The sequence below is a fragment of the Geotrypetes seraphini genome, chromosome 7 (assembly GCF_902459505.1).
Source record: "Geotrypetes seraphini chromosome 7, aGeoSer1.1, whole genome shotgun sequence".
Taxonomy (NCBI): domain Eukaryota; kingdom Metazoa; phylum Chordata; class Amphibia; order Gymnophiona; family Dermophiidae; genus Geotrypetes; species Geotrypetes seraphini.
The window spans coordinates 169,912,893-169,931,220 of record NC_047090.1 but is presented as its reverse complement, the minus strand read 5'-3'; the positions used below and the strand labels follow the sequence as shown (position 1 = coordinate 169,931,220).

Sequence of the window (18,328 nt, the reverse complement as noted above, 5' to 3'; positions counted from 1 at the left end):
ACTATGACCGCCATCACCTCTGTGAAGGCACGAGGAATTGTTGCTAGTTCACAGGGCAGAACCAAAAACTAGCAATATTTGTGCAAGATGTGAAACCTCAAGTAACTGCGATGGGCTGGAAAGATCAGAATGTGCAAGCATGCCCCCATGAATCCAGAGAGGTTATAACAGATCACACTGTTTCCATCCATGTGAGAGCGTGGAATCTTGAGAACTTGACGTTCATGCTGTAGCTCCAGAAAAGGCCTCCAACCGTCGAAGCCATTTAGTGGCACGATAAAGCATATGGAATATCTGCCGGAGCCCAAAATATTGGGCGGCATCCGTTCTATTACATATACAGTAGCCTGCACTTGGAGTGCCTTGCCCGGGTGCCCTGCGGTAGATTCCACGAACCAATTGGTCAGAGGCCGGGTGAATTCCAATTGCAGCCCGACCAAAGAAAGTCCAGAACCCACAGGTCGGACATAATGCAAACCCAAGCCAACAGGAATGCTGACAGCCTGCTCCCTATCAGTAGAGGGAGGTCCTCCAGCCTGGCATAGTGCACCTTCTTGGCAGGGGGCGCAGGATGGGATCCAGATGGCTGGACATGTATTTAGTCAGAGTATTGCTGCCAGGAGCTCAGATCTGAGACGTTACAGGTGTCCTCTTTCCCAATGGTATAGACTATTTGTCTGCAAGTTCCAAAAGTTCACTCCTCCCTGAGGTATTGATAGCAAATATTTTTACAGCTAGTCATCTAATTCTAGTGGCACTGTTTATCATTATTTTTATCTGAGAGTTGCCCCACTGCCTTCCTTTGGTTTCAATGCATTGAGATGTGGCGATTTTTAAGACAATTGCCTTTTATGTAAACCACTTTGAGACCTTTCCAAGGGAAGAAATGATATATAAGACAGAAGAATACAATAGAATAGAAAGGTCGAAAAAAAAAAAAAAAAAAAAGCTCTGAAACAACTCACACATTACAATTAGGGCTGTATCAAATATTCCGAAATAGTGCTCGGAATACATTATTCGTATTCAGACAAACAGTGATTTAACCTCCCCCTTTTATGATCCGCATTAGGGTTTTTTATCGCCGGCCGTGACAGTAAAAGCTCCGACGCTCATAGAATTCCTACGAGTGTCAGAGCTTTTATTGCCGCAGCCCATAATAAAAAACCCTAACGTGGCTTCATAAAAAGGGGGGGGAGGGGGCGTAAATTTGAATACAAACAATCTGTGGCTATATTATGCTAAATCCTACTGAAATTGAACTCTGATTTCACATTGCTTCATTTATTATTTGTAATGTTAAAAGCTCAATGTCTATTTATATTCGGTATTCGGCTGAATAATAATAGGAACATATGCTATTCGGCACAGCTTTAATGAAAATAGCACCAAAAGTCTATTTGAGAGTCTGAGATCATATCAAAACATATCTGACTTTAAAGTAAGATTTATTCTCATCAAGGTATTCATAAAACAAACCATTCTGGAGACACTATTCAAAGAGTAAGCCTCTAGTATTGGCTACAATGCCAATAAAGGTGGCTAGTGTATGATACAAAGCAGAGAAGGAGAAAAAAAAATCTAAGAAACTCACACATCTTCTCTCTCCCACTACACTTGGCAATATTTTATTGTACATATTCAATAAGTACTTGTCTAACCTTGGCTCCAGGAATGACTTCATTCTGCTTTAGTGTTAGGCCAAACTCCAGTCTGCCAATCAAGCTTCCTATCTGCACTGGGCCAGATGGTGCAATTTCTGGTACATTTCTCGTGAACTGGGGGTGAGGTTCATATATAAGTTTTGGATTCCAGCTGGGAGAAAGCTTTGGTTCAGTCTCCTTTAAAATACAATGAAGAATAAATGTCAAAATGTATTTCTTCATCTGCTATAAATTTTCTATGTATAATGTCAAACATTAAGGAAGCAAGTTTAGAATACATATGTCCCAAATTGGAAAACCAACCGCATGGTACTTTATCATGCACTTGGTTTTCCAATTTGGGAAATATGTATTCACTATCTGTCTGGCACCTTTTGTCTTAGCAAACATTTTTCAATATTCACGTATTCATCATTTATTTTTTATCATTTATCATTATTTTATGTTAATGTCTTAGGCCCTGAGGAAGATGTTTTGCCAAAACATGGATAGTGTTGGGTCCATTTCCATACCAATGTGGACAGTGCTTTTAGTTCTTTAGAAGAAATAAAATGAAGATTTTGAACATTTCCATAGTTTTGTTTGGTTTTGCCTTTGTTTTCTGTGGAAACCTGGGTCTCTTCTTTTGTTTCTCGTTGGTCTTTCTCTGGTGTCAAATTGCATACAGCTCATAGGAATTCGGAGCATCAGAGCATTTAGCACTTTGGGCTGCAGGAGAAATCTCTACCATGGTTTAGTAAAAAGGGAGATAAGTTAGGCATGTCAAACTGGGCACATAACTTTAGGCATTATTTATAGAATCAGGGCCAAAATGCATATGTAGAATAGTTTTATGTGTGTTTATGGCAGCTAATTTTACATAGTCCATTTGTTAAATATTATGTAAAAGAGGGTTTCACACACAGAAAGCCTTTCTAAAATTGCCCTCGTAACCATCATTGTGAATTAAAGAGCTACCATTCATGAAATAAAACTCCATGTTTGTTTGTTTATTTCTCACCCGCCCTTATCCAGGGCGAGTTACATACGCACCTGGAGTACTGCGCTCAATACTGGTCGCCATATCCTCAAGAAGGATATGGCGATACTCGAGAAGGTTCAAAGAAGAGCAACAAAAATGATAAAAAGCATGGAAAACCTTTCATATGCGGAAAGGCTGGAGAGGCTGAGGCTTTTTTCCTTGGAAAAGCGGAGACTTAGAGGGGACATGATAGAAACTTACAAGATCATGAAGGGTATAGACAAGGTAGAGAGGGACAGATTCTTCAGACTTGCGGGGGTAACAATAACAAGAGGGCACTCAAGGAAATTGAAGGGAGACATATTCAGAACAAACGCTAGGAAGTTCTTCTTCACTCAGAGGATGGTGGACACCTGGAATGCGCTTCCAGAGGAGGTGGTAGAGCAGAGTACGATTCTGGGGTTCAAAAAGGGATTGGACGAACTCCTGAAGGAAAGGGGAATTGAGGGGTATGGTTAGAGGGATACTATACAAGGCAAAATGTTGTATGTAAAAGATCACTAACAGGTCTTTGACCTGGAGGGCCGCCGCAGGAGCGGGCTGCTGGGCACGATGGACCTATGGTCTGACTCAGCAGAGGCGATGCTTATGTTCTTATACAAAATAAAAAATTTACATTTATCATACAAAACACTTCAAAAACACACTATAACAAATTACATACTTGCATATCAAATTACATATAAACATACGTCACATCAACGACGGATATCTTTTAAGGCCAAAACTGGCCAAACCCACACATACATCAAAATATAAAATTCCATAAGTCATACAAGATGCCTCAATAACAGACATCAATAAACCAAATAAAACAAACCAGGTCATCAAATGCCTCCGTGACCAGTACTCAAGAGTCATCACTTCTTCTCCCTCAGCCAAACTCAGACCCTATGCTGTATTTCATTTTACAGAACAGATGTCTTTTCAGCAGTTTCCTAAAGTTCTGAACATTTTGCTGCTGGCGAATGTATGTAAAATCATAAACAAAAGCGTGCAAATTGCAAAAGAATGCAAAGCATATGCTATGTTGGGCAGACAGAATACACCATGAAGGTCCTTATCTGCCATCAACTCCTATGTTACTATGGAAATGCTACATGCATATAGTTCGGTTATGCTACAATTCTAGAAGAGAAAGCAGGTGTAATTTCCTTTATAGAACAGGTTCCTATCATGTGCCCTCTGGATGTCTAATTCTAGGTGACCTTTTATAGAATTATGAACAACATTTAATACAGAACTATATACTAGAAGAATACTGAACAAATCAGTACATACAACCAATCTGACCAAAGATCTTCAATCTTTTACTGAGAATTTCAAGGGAGAAAAAAATGAAGAACAAAGAAGTTCAGATTGTCTGTAGGCACATTCCACTCCAACCTGAACAATTCTTGCAGTCACATTTCCTTAGTCAGGCTAGAGGCCTCACTGTATTTAAAATGTAATGCTTAAAAACCCCTGCAATATATTACATGAGCCTCTGATTCTAGAAAAAGTACCAGGTTATAAAATAGAAAATAAAAACAAAACCCCTCCTTAATAGTGTTAAAATAGTAAAAACTCAGTACTCGTTAACTTATGTATACAATCACTGCAGGTATATCTCTGCAACTTGGTATTTCATTTAATATAATTTAATTCCACTTAATTTAACACCCCCCTTTTACAATGCCACATTAGGGTTTTTTTATCGCTAGTCACGGCGGTATTAGCTCCGACGCTCATAATAATAATAACTTTTTATATACCGCAGGACCGTGAAGTTCTATGCGGTTTACAATGATTAATAATGCTTCAAACTGAGTAGAACTAACAAGTTAAAAACTAGTGACTAACAGCTCTAGATATCAATTATTGTGGGAGAGATTGTACAAATCATCTGCCTAAGTACTTCAGGAACAAGTATGTTTTTAGGTGTCTCCTAAATTCCCCATAAGTATTAGCAAGCATAAGTAATTGTTCCAGATCTTTACCCCATAATACTGCTTGATATGAGAAAAGATGTTGATGACGACTTTTAAATTTACATCCTCTAACCGGTGGAGAAACAAAATTCAAGTGTGAACTTCTCTTATGTCTATTGGTTGAGAAAGAGAAAAGGTCAGTTATATATTTAGGGAATAACCGAATAGTACCTTAAAGCAAAAACATCCAAACTTAAACTTCACACGTGCCTCCATCGGCAACCAATGCAGGAGTCAGTAGGAAGGAGTTACATGGTCAAACTTCTTCAACCCCCAAATCAGCCTGACCGCCGCATTTTGCACCAGTTGTAATCACTGCATATTCTTCTGGGAAATTGCCAGATAGGCAATATTACAGTAATCAAGTTGGCTCAGTATAAGGGATTGTACCAGAATTCTGAATGATGCTCTGATGGACCGAAGCTTCCAGAGAATAAAGAAACCCTTTCTAACCAAAGAGTCCACCTGGTCTTTCATGGTTAGGCCCTGGTCTAGTATAACACCCAAAACCTTCATAGTAGATTGAATAAGGTAACTAAGTTTGTTAATGCACAGTGATGTTTTAGTATCAAGTGGATGAGATGAAGCTACAAAGAATTTTGTTTTTTCTGAGTTAAGCTTCAGTCTAAATTCAGTCATCCATTGTTCCATCAAATCTAGTACTTCTGTTGCCATAGGAGTAACTTCAGAGAGAGAGGTAGCGAATGGGATAATGATCGTAAAGTCATTTGCGTAGCTGAATAATTTTATCCCCAGCTAGGTCAATTGCGCACCTAATGATGACATGTAAATGTTGAAAAGCAATGGGTATAGTGGTGACCCCTGCAGAACGCCAGATGAATTCTATGAGCATCGGAGCTAATACCATCGCAATTGGCGATACAAAACCTAACGCGGATTCGTAAAAGGGGAGATTATTTCACATTGTATTGTTTTAAATAATAGTAATACCAGACATCAGGTTTCTCAATTTTGAGATAGTATTAGAGACAATTAAAATGCCAAGTAAAAAAAAAAAAAAAAAAAAGAATAAATATGAAGAAGGAATTATATTTAAAACTCACTTTAAGTCTTACTCAAGATGGGCTCACCCCTATTATTATTATGGACAATATCTTTATTGAAAAAGACTTGGTTCCAAAATCATAACCTTCTATGGCAACTAACTACAGGTTTCATTAACAGAAAGAAAAAAAGAAGAAGAGAGACAGTTCCTCCTATATGCTAGCATGATGCACACACATTAATACTGCACAGTCTATTGGTGAAGCTTTGAAATACATTTTTTCATCTTACCACTTGTGTTGTGGAGCACAGTGGGGAAGATTTTGTGGAGGCTGGAAATTCATCCCAGAAGAAAGAGACTCCAACAAGTTCTACTATTTTATGAGCAAAAGCTGTGGGTTGATGCACATTAATTCCAGCACATTCATCTGCAGTTTCATCACAGTACACGGTTCTGAAAGACAAAGCAAAAATTAAAAATACAAATCTACAATACCACCCTTACTCCCTGCAGTATGTACATGCTAGTTAACAGACCTAATTTTTTTGATTGTAAATAATAATGAATTTCATTTTCATGGAAAAATTATGTCTTGCCTGATAGTTTTCTTGCTTTTAGGCAAAGCAGATGAATCCAGAGATTAGTGGACTATACCCATGTACCAGAAGGTGGAGATAAGAGTTCAAACTTTGCACTCTGGTATACTGGATGTCATTTAGTATTACAGTACTAGTAACAAAGCATGTGAAACTGATGCTGCTATAGCTCCTTTCCCACGACGTAGGAACAAAGGACCACTACTCATACACAAGAGAGGTCGACCTCACAGCCAACAAAGGAGAACAAGCAGGAAAGGACAACTCAGACACAGGAGGGGATGACCACACAGCAAACATGGGAGATAACACAGGAGCAGTAAAGGATACCGTAAATGAAACTGTAAGGACAGCCAAGAGTAGAAGGTCCAAAAAGGTAACACGAAGGGAACTTAGATGTATGTATACAAATGCTAGAAGTCTAGGAAACAAAATGGGAGAACTAGAGACGATAGCAAGACATGAGAACATGGATATCATTGGCATAACAGAAACATGGTGGAATGAAGAAAACAAATGGGACACAGTACTACAGGGATACAAACTATATAGAAGAGATCGAGAAGGGCAGAAAGGTGGAGGTATTGCCCTATATGTTAAGGAAGAAATAGATTCTGTTGGAATGAGTACAACAGACAGGAAAGAGAAGCTGGAGTCCCTCTGGATCAAAATTCCTGGTCGCAATGGCGCAGATATAAAAATTGGCCTTTACTATCGTCCCCCAGGACAGGCGGAAGTCACTGACTCAGAAATGATGGAGGAAATCAAACAAGTATGCAAGACAGGCAATGTAGTTATATTGGGAGACTTCAATTTCCCAGGAATAGACTGGAAACTAGGAGCCTCCAACTGCGGCAAGGAGGCCAAGTTCCTGGAGGTGCTAGGGGATTGCTTCCTGGAGCAAATGGTAAAAGAGCCGACAAGAGGCGACGCCACCTTGGACTTGGTCCTAAATGGTCTCACTGGACCGATAACAGAAGTAGAAGTCATGGTTCCACTGGGAACGAGTGATCACAATGTAATCAACTTTAAACTTGACATCGGGAAAGGGAAACATGTCAAAACCTTAACCACCACCTTAAACTTTAAAAAGGGTAAATACGATTGCATGAGAGCCATGGTAACAAAACGACTCGAGAAGATGGTGGACAAACTTGAAACAGTAGATCAGGCATGGTGCCTATTGAAAAATACTATTGCAGAAGCACAAGATCTCTACATTCCGAGGATTTCCAAAGATCGGAGAACTAAAGGCAAAAGAGAACCGGCATGGCTTACCATACAGGTGAAGGAAGCCATAAAGGTAAAGAAGGACTCTTTCAAAAAATGGAAATGCACGAAGACAACCGAAGCCTGGAACAAACATAAAGATGAACAGAAGAAATGTCACAAGGCGGTGAGGGAAGCAAAACAGGACTATGAGGAAAAAATAGCCCGGGAGGCCAAAAACTTCAAGCCCTTCTTTAGATACGTGAAAGGGAAAAAACCTGCAAAAGAGGCAGTGGGACCCCTGGACGACAAGGGAAGAAAAGGGTACATCAAGGAAGATAAACAAATCGCAGACAAACTAAATTCCTTCTTTGCGTCCGTTTTTACGAAGGAGGACACCTCAACAATACCTGAAGCGGAGAAAGTGTTTGCAGGAGAAATAGAAGACAGCCTCACCACAGTTGAAGTGGACTTAGCCCAGATATACTATCAGATCGACAAACTTAAAAGTGACAAATCACCTGGACCGGATGAAATTCACCCGAGAGTCTTGAAGGAATTGAAGATTGAAATTGGAGAGTTATTGCAAAAACTTGCAAACCTGTCAATCAGAACTGGTCAGATACCAGACGACTGGAGGAAAGCGAACGTCACGCCAATTTTCAAAAAAGGATCGAGAGGAGAACCGGGCAACTATAGACCTGTGAGTCTTACGTCTGTCCCCGGCAAGATGATTGAATCACTGATCAAGGATAGCATAGTTCAGCACTTGGACACACACGACTTGATGAAACCCAGTCAACATGGATTCAGGAAAGGGAAATCGTGTCTGACGAATTTACTCCAATTCTTTGAGACCGTGAACGAGCAAATTGATAGTGGAAAGCCGGTGGACATAATATACTTGGACTTCCAGAAAGCATTTGACAAAGTTCCACACGAAAGACTTCTCAGGAAGCTACAAAGCCATGGCATAGAGGGAGATATACAAAGATGGATAGGCAAATGGCTGGAAAACCGAAAGCAGAGAGTGGGCATAAATGGGAAGTTCTCCGACTGGGAGAGAGTGACTAGTGGTGTGCCCCAGGGCTCGGTACTTGGGCCGATCCTTTTTAATATTTATATCAATGACCTGGAAAACGGAACATCCAGTGAGATCATCAAGTTTGCAGACGACACAAAACTCTGCCGGGCAATCAGATCGCAGGAGGACAGTGAGGAACTCCAGAGCGATTTGTGTCGGTTACAAAAATGGGCGGAGAAATGGCAGATGAAGTTCAACGTGGAGAAATGCAAGGTAATGCATTTAGGCAGTAAAAATAAGGAATACGAGTACAGAATGTCAGGTGCAACTCTGGGGAAAAGTGAACAAGAAAGAGATCTGGGTGTACTGATAGATAGGACCCTGAAGCCGTCGGCACAATGCGTGGCAGCGGCAAATAAGGCAAATAGAATGTTGGGCATGATAAAGAAAGGAATCTCGAGTAGATCGGAGAAAGTTATAATGCCGCTTTATAGGGCAATGGTCAGACCCCACTTGGAATACTGCGTCCAACATTGGTCTCCCTACCTAAAGAAGGATATAAAACTGCTGGAGAGGGTGCAGAGACGAGCAACTAAACTAGTGAAGGGTATGGAGAAACTGGAATATGAGGATCGACTTAAAACACTGGGATTGTTCTCCCTTGAGAAAAGGAGACTGCGTGGGGATATGATCGAGACCTTCAAAATACTGAAAGGAATTGACAAAATAGAGCAGAGAAGATTATTTACAATGTCCAATTTGACACGGACAAGAGGACATGAAATGAAGCTAAGGGGGGGCAAGTTCAGGACTAATGTCAGGAAGTTCTGCTTCACACAGAGAGTGGTTGACATCTGGAATACTCTCCCAGGGGAGATTATTGCGGAATCGACAGTCCTAGGTTTCAAAAGCAAACTAGATGCATATCTCCTTGAGATAGGCATATAAAGATATGGTTGGCTATAAAATAAGCCAGGTGAATACCTAGCAGGGCCTCCGCGTGTGCGGATCGCCGGACTTGATGGACCGAAGGTCTGATCCGGAGATGGCGCTTCTTATGTTCTTATGTTCTTATGAACAAAGGAAAACCAGATACAAAAACTGATTAAACACAACAAACACACACCGAAAACCAAACCGATACACTAGGATGGGACCCTGGATTCATCTGCTGTGCCTAAAGGAAAGTAAATTATCCTTCCTTGGCATCAGCAGCAGATGAATCCAGAGACTAGTAAAATATAATAAAACACTCCTTATGTTGGTAGGGGACCCGGAAAACTCCCCAATAAGACTGACTCTACGAAGACGGCATTCTCTTGCATCGCCACATCCAACCAATAATGTTTAGAGAATATGTGTTAAGACCAAGTTGCTGCCCAACAAATCTCCTCCAAAGAAAAACACCATAACTCTGCCAGGAGGTTGCCACCAATCTCATAAAATCAGCTTTAAATGCTACCAGAGGTGTCCAAATGTGTCAAACATATACCGACACAATCTCCTCTCTAATCGAGCCACTAGAATTACTATCTCCAGGTGACTACTCACTCGATGCAAATCCTGCTGATCATAGGCAATGGAGAAAAACATATAGCAGCAGGACCTGTGGCCATGGCTGCAGCAGAGCATCAATCCCTTCGGATGCCCCATCTTTATGTCTGCTTAAAAATCAGGATACTTCAGCATTGCTGCTTATGGCCATTAGATTCATCTCTAGCATTCCCCAAGTCTAGCGGAAACAAGAAGCTGCATCAGAGGGAAGCTTTGGGCAAGCAGCACCGCTTGGAAAAAAACAATTGCTGTTGCCTTTCTTACCCGCGTTCCTTGCTCATCTTACTTTCCGTCGATGGGGGAGAGGGGGCCATTGCCGATCGGTCCATCGATGGGGGGGGGGACCTGCGTTGCCGATCAATGGGCGGGGCACGGCTAGGGGGCTCAGTGTACTTGTGTGCCTAGGAGCCCTCGAAGAATTAATCCTGCCCTGGGCACAGTGGTTAAAGATACAGCCTCAGCACCCTGAGGTTGTGGGTTCAAACCACACTGCTCCTTGAGACCCTGGGCAAGTCACTTAATCCCCCATTGCCCCAGGTACATTAGACAGATTGTGAGCTCACCAGGACAGACAGGGCAAAATGCTTGAGTACCTAAATAAATTCATGTAAACCGTTCTCAGCCCCCTGGGAGACTGATATAGAAAATAAATAAATAAATAGTCAACAGAAGAACAAAGGGCCAATACTCAACCAGCAGTGATCAGCATTTTGCTAACCATCACCTGCATTAAACCCCAAAAATTCAATGCTGAGCCATGTCCAGGCTCTGACACTGAATTTCTGGGTATAGGAAGCCAGCTAAAGCATAGCTTGTTAAGTGTGATAATTGGCATTTAACCAGTGGTCTCAAACTCGCAGCTCGCCAGGTACTATTTTGAGGCCCTCGGTATGTTTATCATAATCACAAAAGTAAATTAAAACAATTTCTTGATCAAATGTGTCTTTAGCTATAAACTACAATATTACTATCTGGTTAAGTGCCGCTGAAAATGCCTGGTTAGCCCCAGACAGACAATTTAAATGGCCAGGCGCTTCTCCTGGCTTTTTAAATTATTTTGAATATCAGGCCCAAAGGAATATGACATACTGTAGGGACCATCAACCCTTCAATTACAAAGTAAACATCTTTAATCTAATCTAATTCTTAGATTTGTATATTGTGTCATTCTTCAGTTCAGAAGCTCGACTCAGTTCACACTAAAGTTAGAGATAGAAAAACTAACAACTAATACATCATCTATAAATGAGACCAAGTCCACCTTGCAAACAGTTGTGTAAAATTGAGTTTAATAAGTTTCAGAATGTGAAAACAGTTGTGTTTTTAAGTGATTTAATCTTTAAGTGATTTGCTCCTCAGAAGGGTGCACAATTTTGATATATATTGTTCTGTGGTGGAAAAACAGTTCAGGCTTGTAATCATACCAGAAACGTTAAGCGTTATTAAATTGGTTTAGCTTTCCATGAAGAACATGGATATTTTCAGGTGAAAGTAAATATGCGTAGTTTGCACCCACAGGAAAGATTTTACAGTGAAAATACAGGTGTACTTTCAATGTCATAGATTGCTGCAAAGCACAAAGTTAACATGTCCAAGCTTCTTTATCCCAGTGCAGACACAAGATGGAAGAATTAATCTGTATCATGATAAAGACACGGGGGAAGCCAATGCTTGCCCTGTATTGGTAATACTATAAACTCTTCAACGTTTGCCAAAAGGTGCTTAAAAAGATACAACAAGAGAGGCAAAAATGTCAATAAGGACTCTATGAGTGGGTCTATCAGCCAATCACTTCTAGCAAACCAACCCACACTAACAATAAATGCCAATTTAGAGATAGGGACGCTCTCAGTGTGAGGTTATTAGCGAAGGGAGAACAAACTCCAGCGCTTCCACTTACAAAGGCGAAGATGAATCACCCCGCCTGCACACCATCATCGGGCGTCCCTAGTGTGCAAAGTCAATAGTGCAGAATTAATATAATAAATAAGTCACAAACTGTGAACAAGTGAGAGAGTGAACAAACTGAAAACCCACTCATAGAGTCCTCCCCAGCCTGATCCCCAAGATATAAAATGAAACCACAGCCAACTTAGCTTTTAAAACGAGCCAAATGAAGTCAATGAAAATTGCAGGAGACCAGAATAGTCATTGGATCAACCGGTTTCGGGTGGAACCCTTCATCAGGATCATATGGCTGGAACAGAACCGGCTGGGAGGGAAGCAGGCTTCCCGAAACCGAGGGAACCCAAAACCGGTTGATCCAATGACTATTCTGGTCTCCTGCAATTTTCATTGACTTCATTTGGCTCGTTTTAAAAACTGAGTCAATGTAACAGCAAATCTGGTTGCTTTAGGTCTCAAAAGCTTTACTCCTCTGGGCCAGCAAGCAAAATTATCTAGTCTTTCCCTATAACACGCAATATCAATAATTCTTCACATTTTTTTAAAACCACCATTTTCAAAGCTCTTACCTGCCGATTTGAATTTCAAGCGCTGTTCCAGTTTTAGAATTTTCTAGCACATGTTCTATTCTCAAAACAGTATCTATAAAAGTTACTTTGACTCTTCTTAGAACTGAAGGAGGGAAAAAAAGCAAATATAGAAAATTACCCATATAATAAGCAATCATAGAACTTTCATATAACTCACAGTGATCAGGTTTACTGATTAGTTTTGCTTTAAAGGTTTCCAAGCGCAGATGTTTCACAGGTAGCAGGCAGCAATTTATGGGATAAATCTGAAACTAACTGCAGGACTGCAGGCTTATATTCAAAGGAAAGCACTGTGCATGTGTTTTGCTTTGGAAAATCCCAGTGGTTGTGGCAAGCAGGTAGTAAATACTCTATTTTAAAGAAGGTGCAAACGTAAATGTATTGGTACTATGGCCAGGAGAAGTACTTTCAACCATAGAAAAGGGTGGGCAAATTTCAAAGGGACTTTTCCACAGTGAAACAGTTGTTTATCTATGTAAAAAAAATTAGACAGATGACCTATTAAAGGGATAAATGTGAAATGTCCACAACAAAGCAAGTTTTATAAAGACAATACAGGAGCTTATGTGTTTTTACAAAATAAACTTGTACAAAGGCTCCCAGTTGAACACATTCTCTTACACAAATTTGCAACTGCTCCTAAGAAATAAATGTGTGCATATACTTCATGGACTTAATTCCATAAATGGAGTCAAAAAAAATGTGTGATAAAAATGCTATTCTATAAATGGTACTCTAAGTTAGACACTGTAGAATAGCACTTACCGTCAAGATCCACACTCAGTTTTGAACGCAAAGATTTACAACTGAACCCTAATGTAAATCCCCACACTTAAATTGGGGATCCCCCAAATTCTACAACAGTGTGTGCAAATCCTAGAAAAGCCCCTAAACTGCTCAGGCCCTCTCGTGGCCACACCCCCTTTTCAGATCTGCATGGAAAAATTTACACGCACATCAGTATGGAATAGCAACTATAAAGATACGTGCATAAATTCCAATTATTGTGAATTGGCACCTATAATTGTTAGTGCCCAATATCAGCACTAATTGGCTCTTTAAGCAATTAAATGGCATGCACAATTTGGGCATGTGCCCAAAGCTGTGCATGTAATTTTGAGCACTATACTGTATATAGAACTAGGGGGCATATGTATAGGAATGTATTTTATAAAATATGTACATACATTACAGCTCAGCTCAAATTATGCCTCTGGGAATGCTTATGAACAAATCATAAAAAAGTAAGCACAATGATGCAACACACACACTTTTTACATGTGTATATCCACATGGATTTTTTTTTCATACAATGCATTATTAATCTATTGTATTCGTTGCCAGAGAATATGGTAAAAGCTATTAGTACAGCCAGGTTGAACAAAAGGTTGGACAGGTTCCTAGAAGAAAAATTCATAAACCATATTCAGATGAAGAAATCCACTGCTTATCCCTGGGGTTTATCCAGGGGGCTGCTACTTTACCTGGATATAGGTTCAGGAGAAGTTCTACAGGATGAAAATTCCTCAGATAGCATGGAATGTATCTACGTTTTGACATCCTACCAGGAACTTGTGACTTAAATTGGCCATTGTTAGAAATAGGATATCAAGCTTAATGGGCTTTTGGTCTAACCCAGTGCAATAACATAAGAACATAAGAATAGCCTTATTGGGTCAGACCAATAGTCCATCAAGCCCAGAAATCCGTCCTCACGATGGCCAATCCAGGTCACTAGTACTTGGCAAACAAACAAAGAGTAGCAACATTCCATGCTACTGATCCAGAGCAAACAGTGGCTTCCCCCCATGTCTTTCTCAATAACAGACTATGGACTTTTCCTCCAGGAATTTGTCCAAACCTTCCTTAAAACCAGCTATGCTACCAGCTCTTACCACAACCTCTGGCAACGCGTTCCAGAGTTTAACTATTCTCTGAATGGAAAAAATATTTCCTCCTATTGGTTTTAAAAGTATTTTTCTCTAACTTCATTGGTCCTTTCTTTTTATTTTTTAATCGTTTTTATTGAATAGTCAATGGCAGAACAGAAACCAACGAACAGATCATAATAGAACACAAAAACCAGTAAATACCTAATGATACAAGTACAATTAAAACAATCTTAGTCTTATTCTATACTGCTGTATTAAACAATTCCCATTAATGTACTCTTATCCGAACAGGGAAGGTCCAGCTCTTCAAGCCATGATTGGAGTTTTATCCTTAGAACCCCAAATTTCACAACATTCATACATCCATAGAGCTATCTGTTCCTCCCCCTTCTCCCCTCTCTAGGGACCCAGTAAATAAAAACCTTAGATAAACTTTCTTATCGTTAGTTCTTTTGGGTAACATGTCTTTATAAGATATCACAAATCTCTTCCAGAGGCATACATAGCGTAAAGCATGTGACTTCTTGTCATACTGATACAAGCAAAGTTCCGAAGAAACTACTACTACTTATCATTTCTACAGCGCTGCCAGATGCATGCAGTGCTGTACATCACGTTAACCATACAAGAGACAATTCCTGCTTAACAGAACTTACAATCTAATCAAGTTAGTTAGGGATTTCATGCAATGCATCCATCTAAGGAAAGTTGGGGGATCCTTCTACTTCCACATTTATAAAATAGTTGTATGTACTATCAGTATAACGTAAAGAACAAAGGAGAAATTTGGTCCTTACCTGATAATTTTCTTTCTTTTAGTCCAAGGGTGTCAAAGTCCCCCCTCGAGGGCCACAATCCAGTCGGGTTTTCAGAATCTCCTCAATGAATATGCATGAAATCTATTTGCATGCACTGTTTTCATTGTATGCTAATAGATCTCATGCATTCATTGGGGAAATCCTGAAAACCCAACTGGATTGCAGCCCTCGAAGAGGGACTCTGACACCCCTGTTTTAGTCCCTCCAGACCGGCACAGAAACAGATGGGTTTACACTCCTCTGCCAGCAGGTGGAGACTGAGACACTAACTTTTGGCATCAGTACAAGTGGACTATGCAGTCCCTCTTACAATCAGTCTTTATGAATAGCCAAGCAGAAATCAACTAGGCTGATTCAGAACATACGACTTCACACTCACATGGAGAAATCATAAGCCTAGCCCAAGCGGACCAGGAAAAACACTGTTGGATACTGATTAGAACAAGAACCCTCCCCAAATGTCCTACAGTTCGCCAGCTAAACCAAATGCTGTTGCTTTTGTAACTCCCCCAACAACCAAAACCCGCAGAAAAAAAAAAAACATACTTTCACAAAAAACATAGAATAACATGACAGGGCAGGGTTTTGTGCCAGTCTGGAGGGACTAAAAGAAAGAAAATTAGCAGGTAAGGACTTAAATTCCCCTTCTTTATTGTCCTTCCAGACCGGCAGAGAAACGGATGGAACGTACCCCATCATGGGTGGGCCACTAGAATGCGTTCACCAAACTGAAATCAGTTCCAGGAACCTTAGGACTCAGAAATAAGGTCTGGCAAATGGCCAGTCTTAAATAGCCTGCACACAGCCGGGACATCCTAAGGACTGAGGGCTCACTGGCAGGGGGATCCTGAAGATCCGCTAGATTAGCCACCTCCGTGGATGCTGCCGAGGAAACCTGTGACAGCAAAGGCACAAAGACAAAAGTATAAGCGAAGGCGGGAACCGCCCACCTGCTTTCTGATGTCCCTGCAAGCGAACACAGAGACATATAGGAATCCAGAAGAGGAGCAGTCCCCATCTAAGTAGAAGAAACAGGCATAGCCGTTTTTAACCAGAAAATCCTGATATATCGTTTTCACAAATAGCGGGAGAAAAATATGCACACTCGGCAAGGGCCGTTCTGTGTGCCTTATTTTCAAAAGGTGCTCAGCAGAATTCCGAGACTTTTCTGCTGGCGATTCGCCGAAACACCCTCCGCACCCTTTTTAGGTGCACCAGACATTTCAGACGCGTCTCAATTCAAACTGGAGGGAAGAGGGGGTAGTGTGGGATTTGCGCACACTATGTCCCCCCTTCGCAGCCCAAGGCGCATAAAAAATACAGCTGCAAAACTGTTAGCCACCCGCCACAAACGAGGCATGAATTCATGTCATCATGTCCTGAGGAGGCCATCTGAGAAGTTTGGAGAGAAAACGAAGTTCCGAAGTGCAAAAAATATACTTTAAAAAAGTATGAAGAAAATCCAAGATGGCCGCCACAGATGTCGATTTTGCCCTAAAACAGCCTGGAAAAAACTCAGGGAACCCAGGAAAACAGCGATTTTGCATTTTTAGAGGTGGGGAGGGGGTTTAAGGCATGGAGGGAAAACACCCAAAAACCACTTATGAAGAAACTCCCCCCAAAATTGCCAGTACCAATATGCATACAGTGTACTCACTGTGGCTGTGCTGCAAATAATAGAACTGGCAGGCTAGCTGACAAGCAAGCATGGAGATCTATTACCTCAGGAAGGTGGGAAAAGTGGATTTTTCACTTCTTCTGACTGCCACACCTGCCCGTTCACCCCAGTCAGTGAGTATTTGGGCCTCCAGTCCCAATCCTGGTCGAGCCTCCACGGAACCGCACAACCTGCACTCTACCCCATAGCGGTCGAACCTGGGGAGAGTTAGCGCCCGATCCCAGAGCCCCGATCTGTTCTGCAGGCTGTCCGGGGGGCTTACTGCAGTTTTACTAACACGTAACCCCCCAGAAGCAGACAATCTAAATATAAAAGTCTGTGATCTCCCACCAAAGGATGTCGCCGGAGGGTGAATGCACAGCACAAGGGCAAGACCTGCGCCAAAAACAAATTAAAGTGACTAGAAATTTTAAAATTAATAACGAGCAGAAGAAATAAACACCCTGCAGCAAAGGCTGCAGGAAATTAGATTGGCATTCCAGGGTTGGGTGACAGGAGATGATCACAGAGGGAGGTGCTGGAGTTTGGTTTTGAGTTTCCCTGTAGTTCAAAGCTGAAAGAGGTTAATTATCCTATCATGAAGCTTCCAGAGGTTATTGTACAAGAACTCCCCCTACCCTTAATGTCATGCAAGGTTACTGCAGGGTGACTCTAGACACCCAAACTGGGACAATTTTGAGGACTAAGAGATCTCCCTCAGTTTCACTGGTCATCTCCTGCATCTATCAGATCATATTCAAGAGGAAGACTTGAAGGAATACTCTTACTCCCATTTTCTGCACAAGATTGGTAAGGCCCTGGAACTCAGCTCTCCACAAGCTCCAGGCAAAAAAAATGAGACTTCCATTTCATCCTTTCACTGCCATCCCAGTGCACCAAACATTGTTTGACATCTAGAACTCAAATACAAGGTACATTGAGCCCTAGGCCACAATTAATCACAGCTTCAACATCAATCCATTATACAGTGTTCTCCTGCAAATTTGCGGTTTCACTCATTTGCAGTATTCTCTGACTGCCTCTTCCTGTACTAAAGTTGGGCTATACCAATCAGGAGCTGCATGTCAAAGCAGCTCCTGATTGGTGTAGCCCGACTTTAGTACAGGAAGAGGCGGTTGGAGCATACCACGAGTAATTTCCTTCACTCGCCGGCACTCCAGCTGCCCTCTCCTGCCTCCCCAGGTGAAAAACCGTATTCGCAGTTTTTCAAAATTCACGGGGGTTCCTGGAACGGAACCCCCGTGAATATCGGGGGGAGTACTGTATTAATAAAGACTGCTATAAAGAAAGCTAAAGCCTCTAAAACTTAATTCAGTCCAATCGAAAGCACACCCAAGCAGGTTGAATGGGCAAGAAAGGTGGGGGGATAGAGACTCAAACCTCTCAGGCAAGGTCCCACAG

At 41.2% G+C, this 18,328-nt stretch overlaps 1 protein-coding gene across 2 annotated transcripts in view; it reads right to left on the bottom strand.

Moving 5' to 3' along the window:
- ATG2B (autophagy related 2B) overlaps nucleotides 1–18,328 on the bottom strand; it is a 253,132-nt gene that overhangs the window by 212,847 nt on the left and 21,957 nt on the right. For both annotated transcript variants that reach the window (XM_033950876.1, XM_033950877.1), the window contains exons 4-6: nucleotides 12,519–12,621; nucleotides 5,952–6,114; nucleotides 1,662–1,841 (exon numbers count right to left, since the gene is read on the bottom strand). In XM_033950876.1, coding sequence (XP_033806767.1) covers nucleotides 1,662–1,841; nucleotides 5,952–6,114; nucleotides 12,519–12,621 — 446 coding nt within the window. The remainder of the gene's footprint in view (nucleotides 1–1,661; nucleotides 1,842–5,951; nucleotides 6,115–12,518; nucleotides 12,622–18,328) is intronic.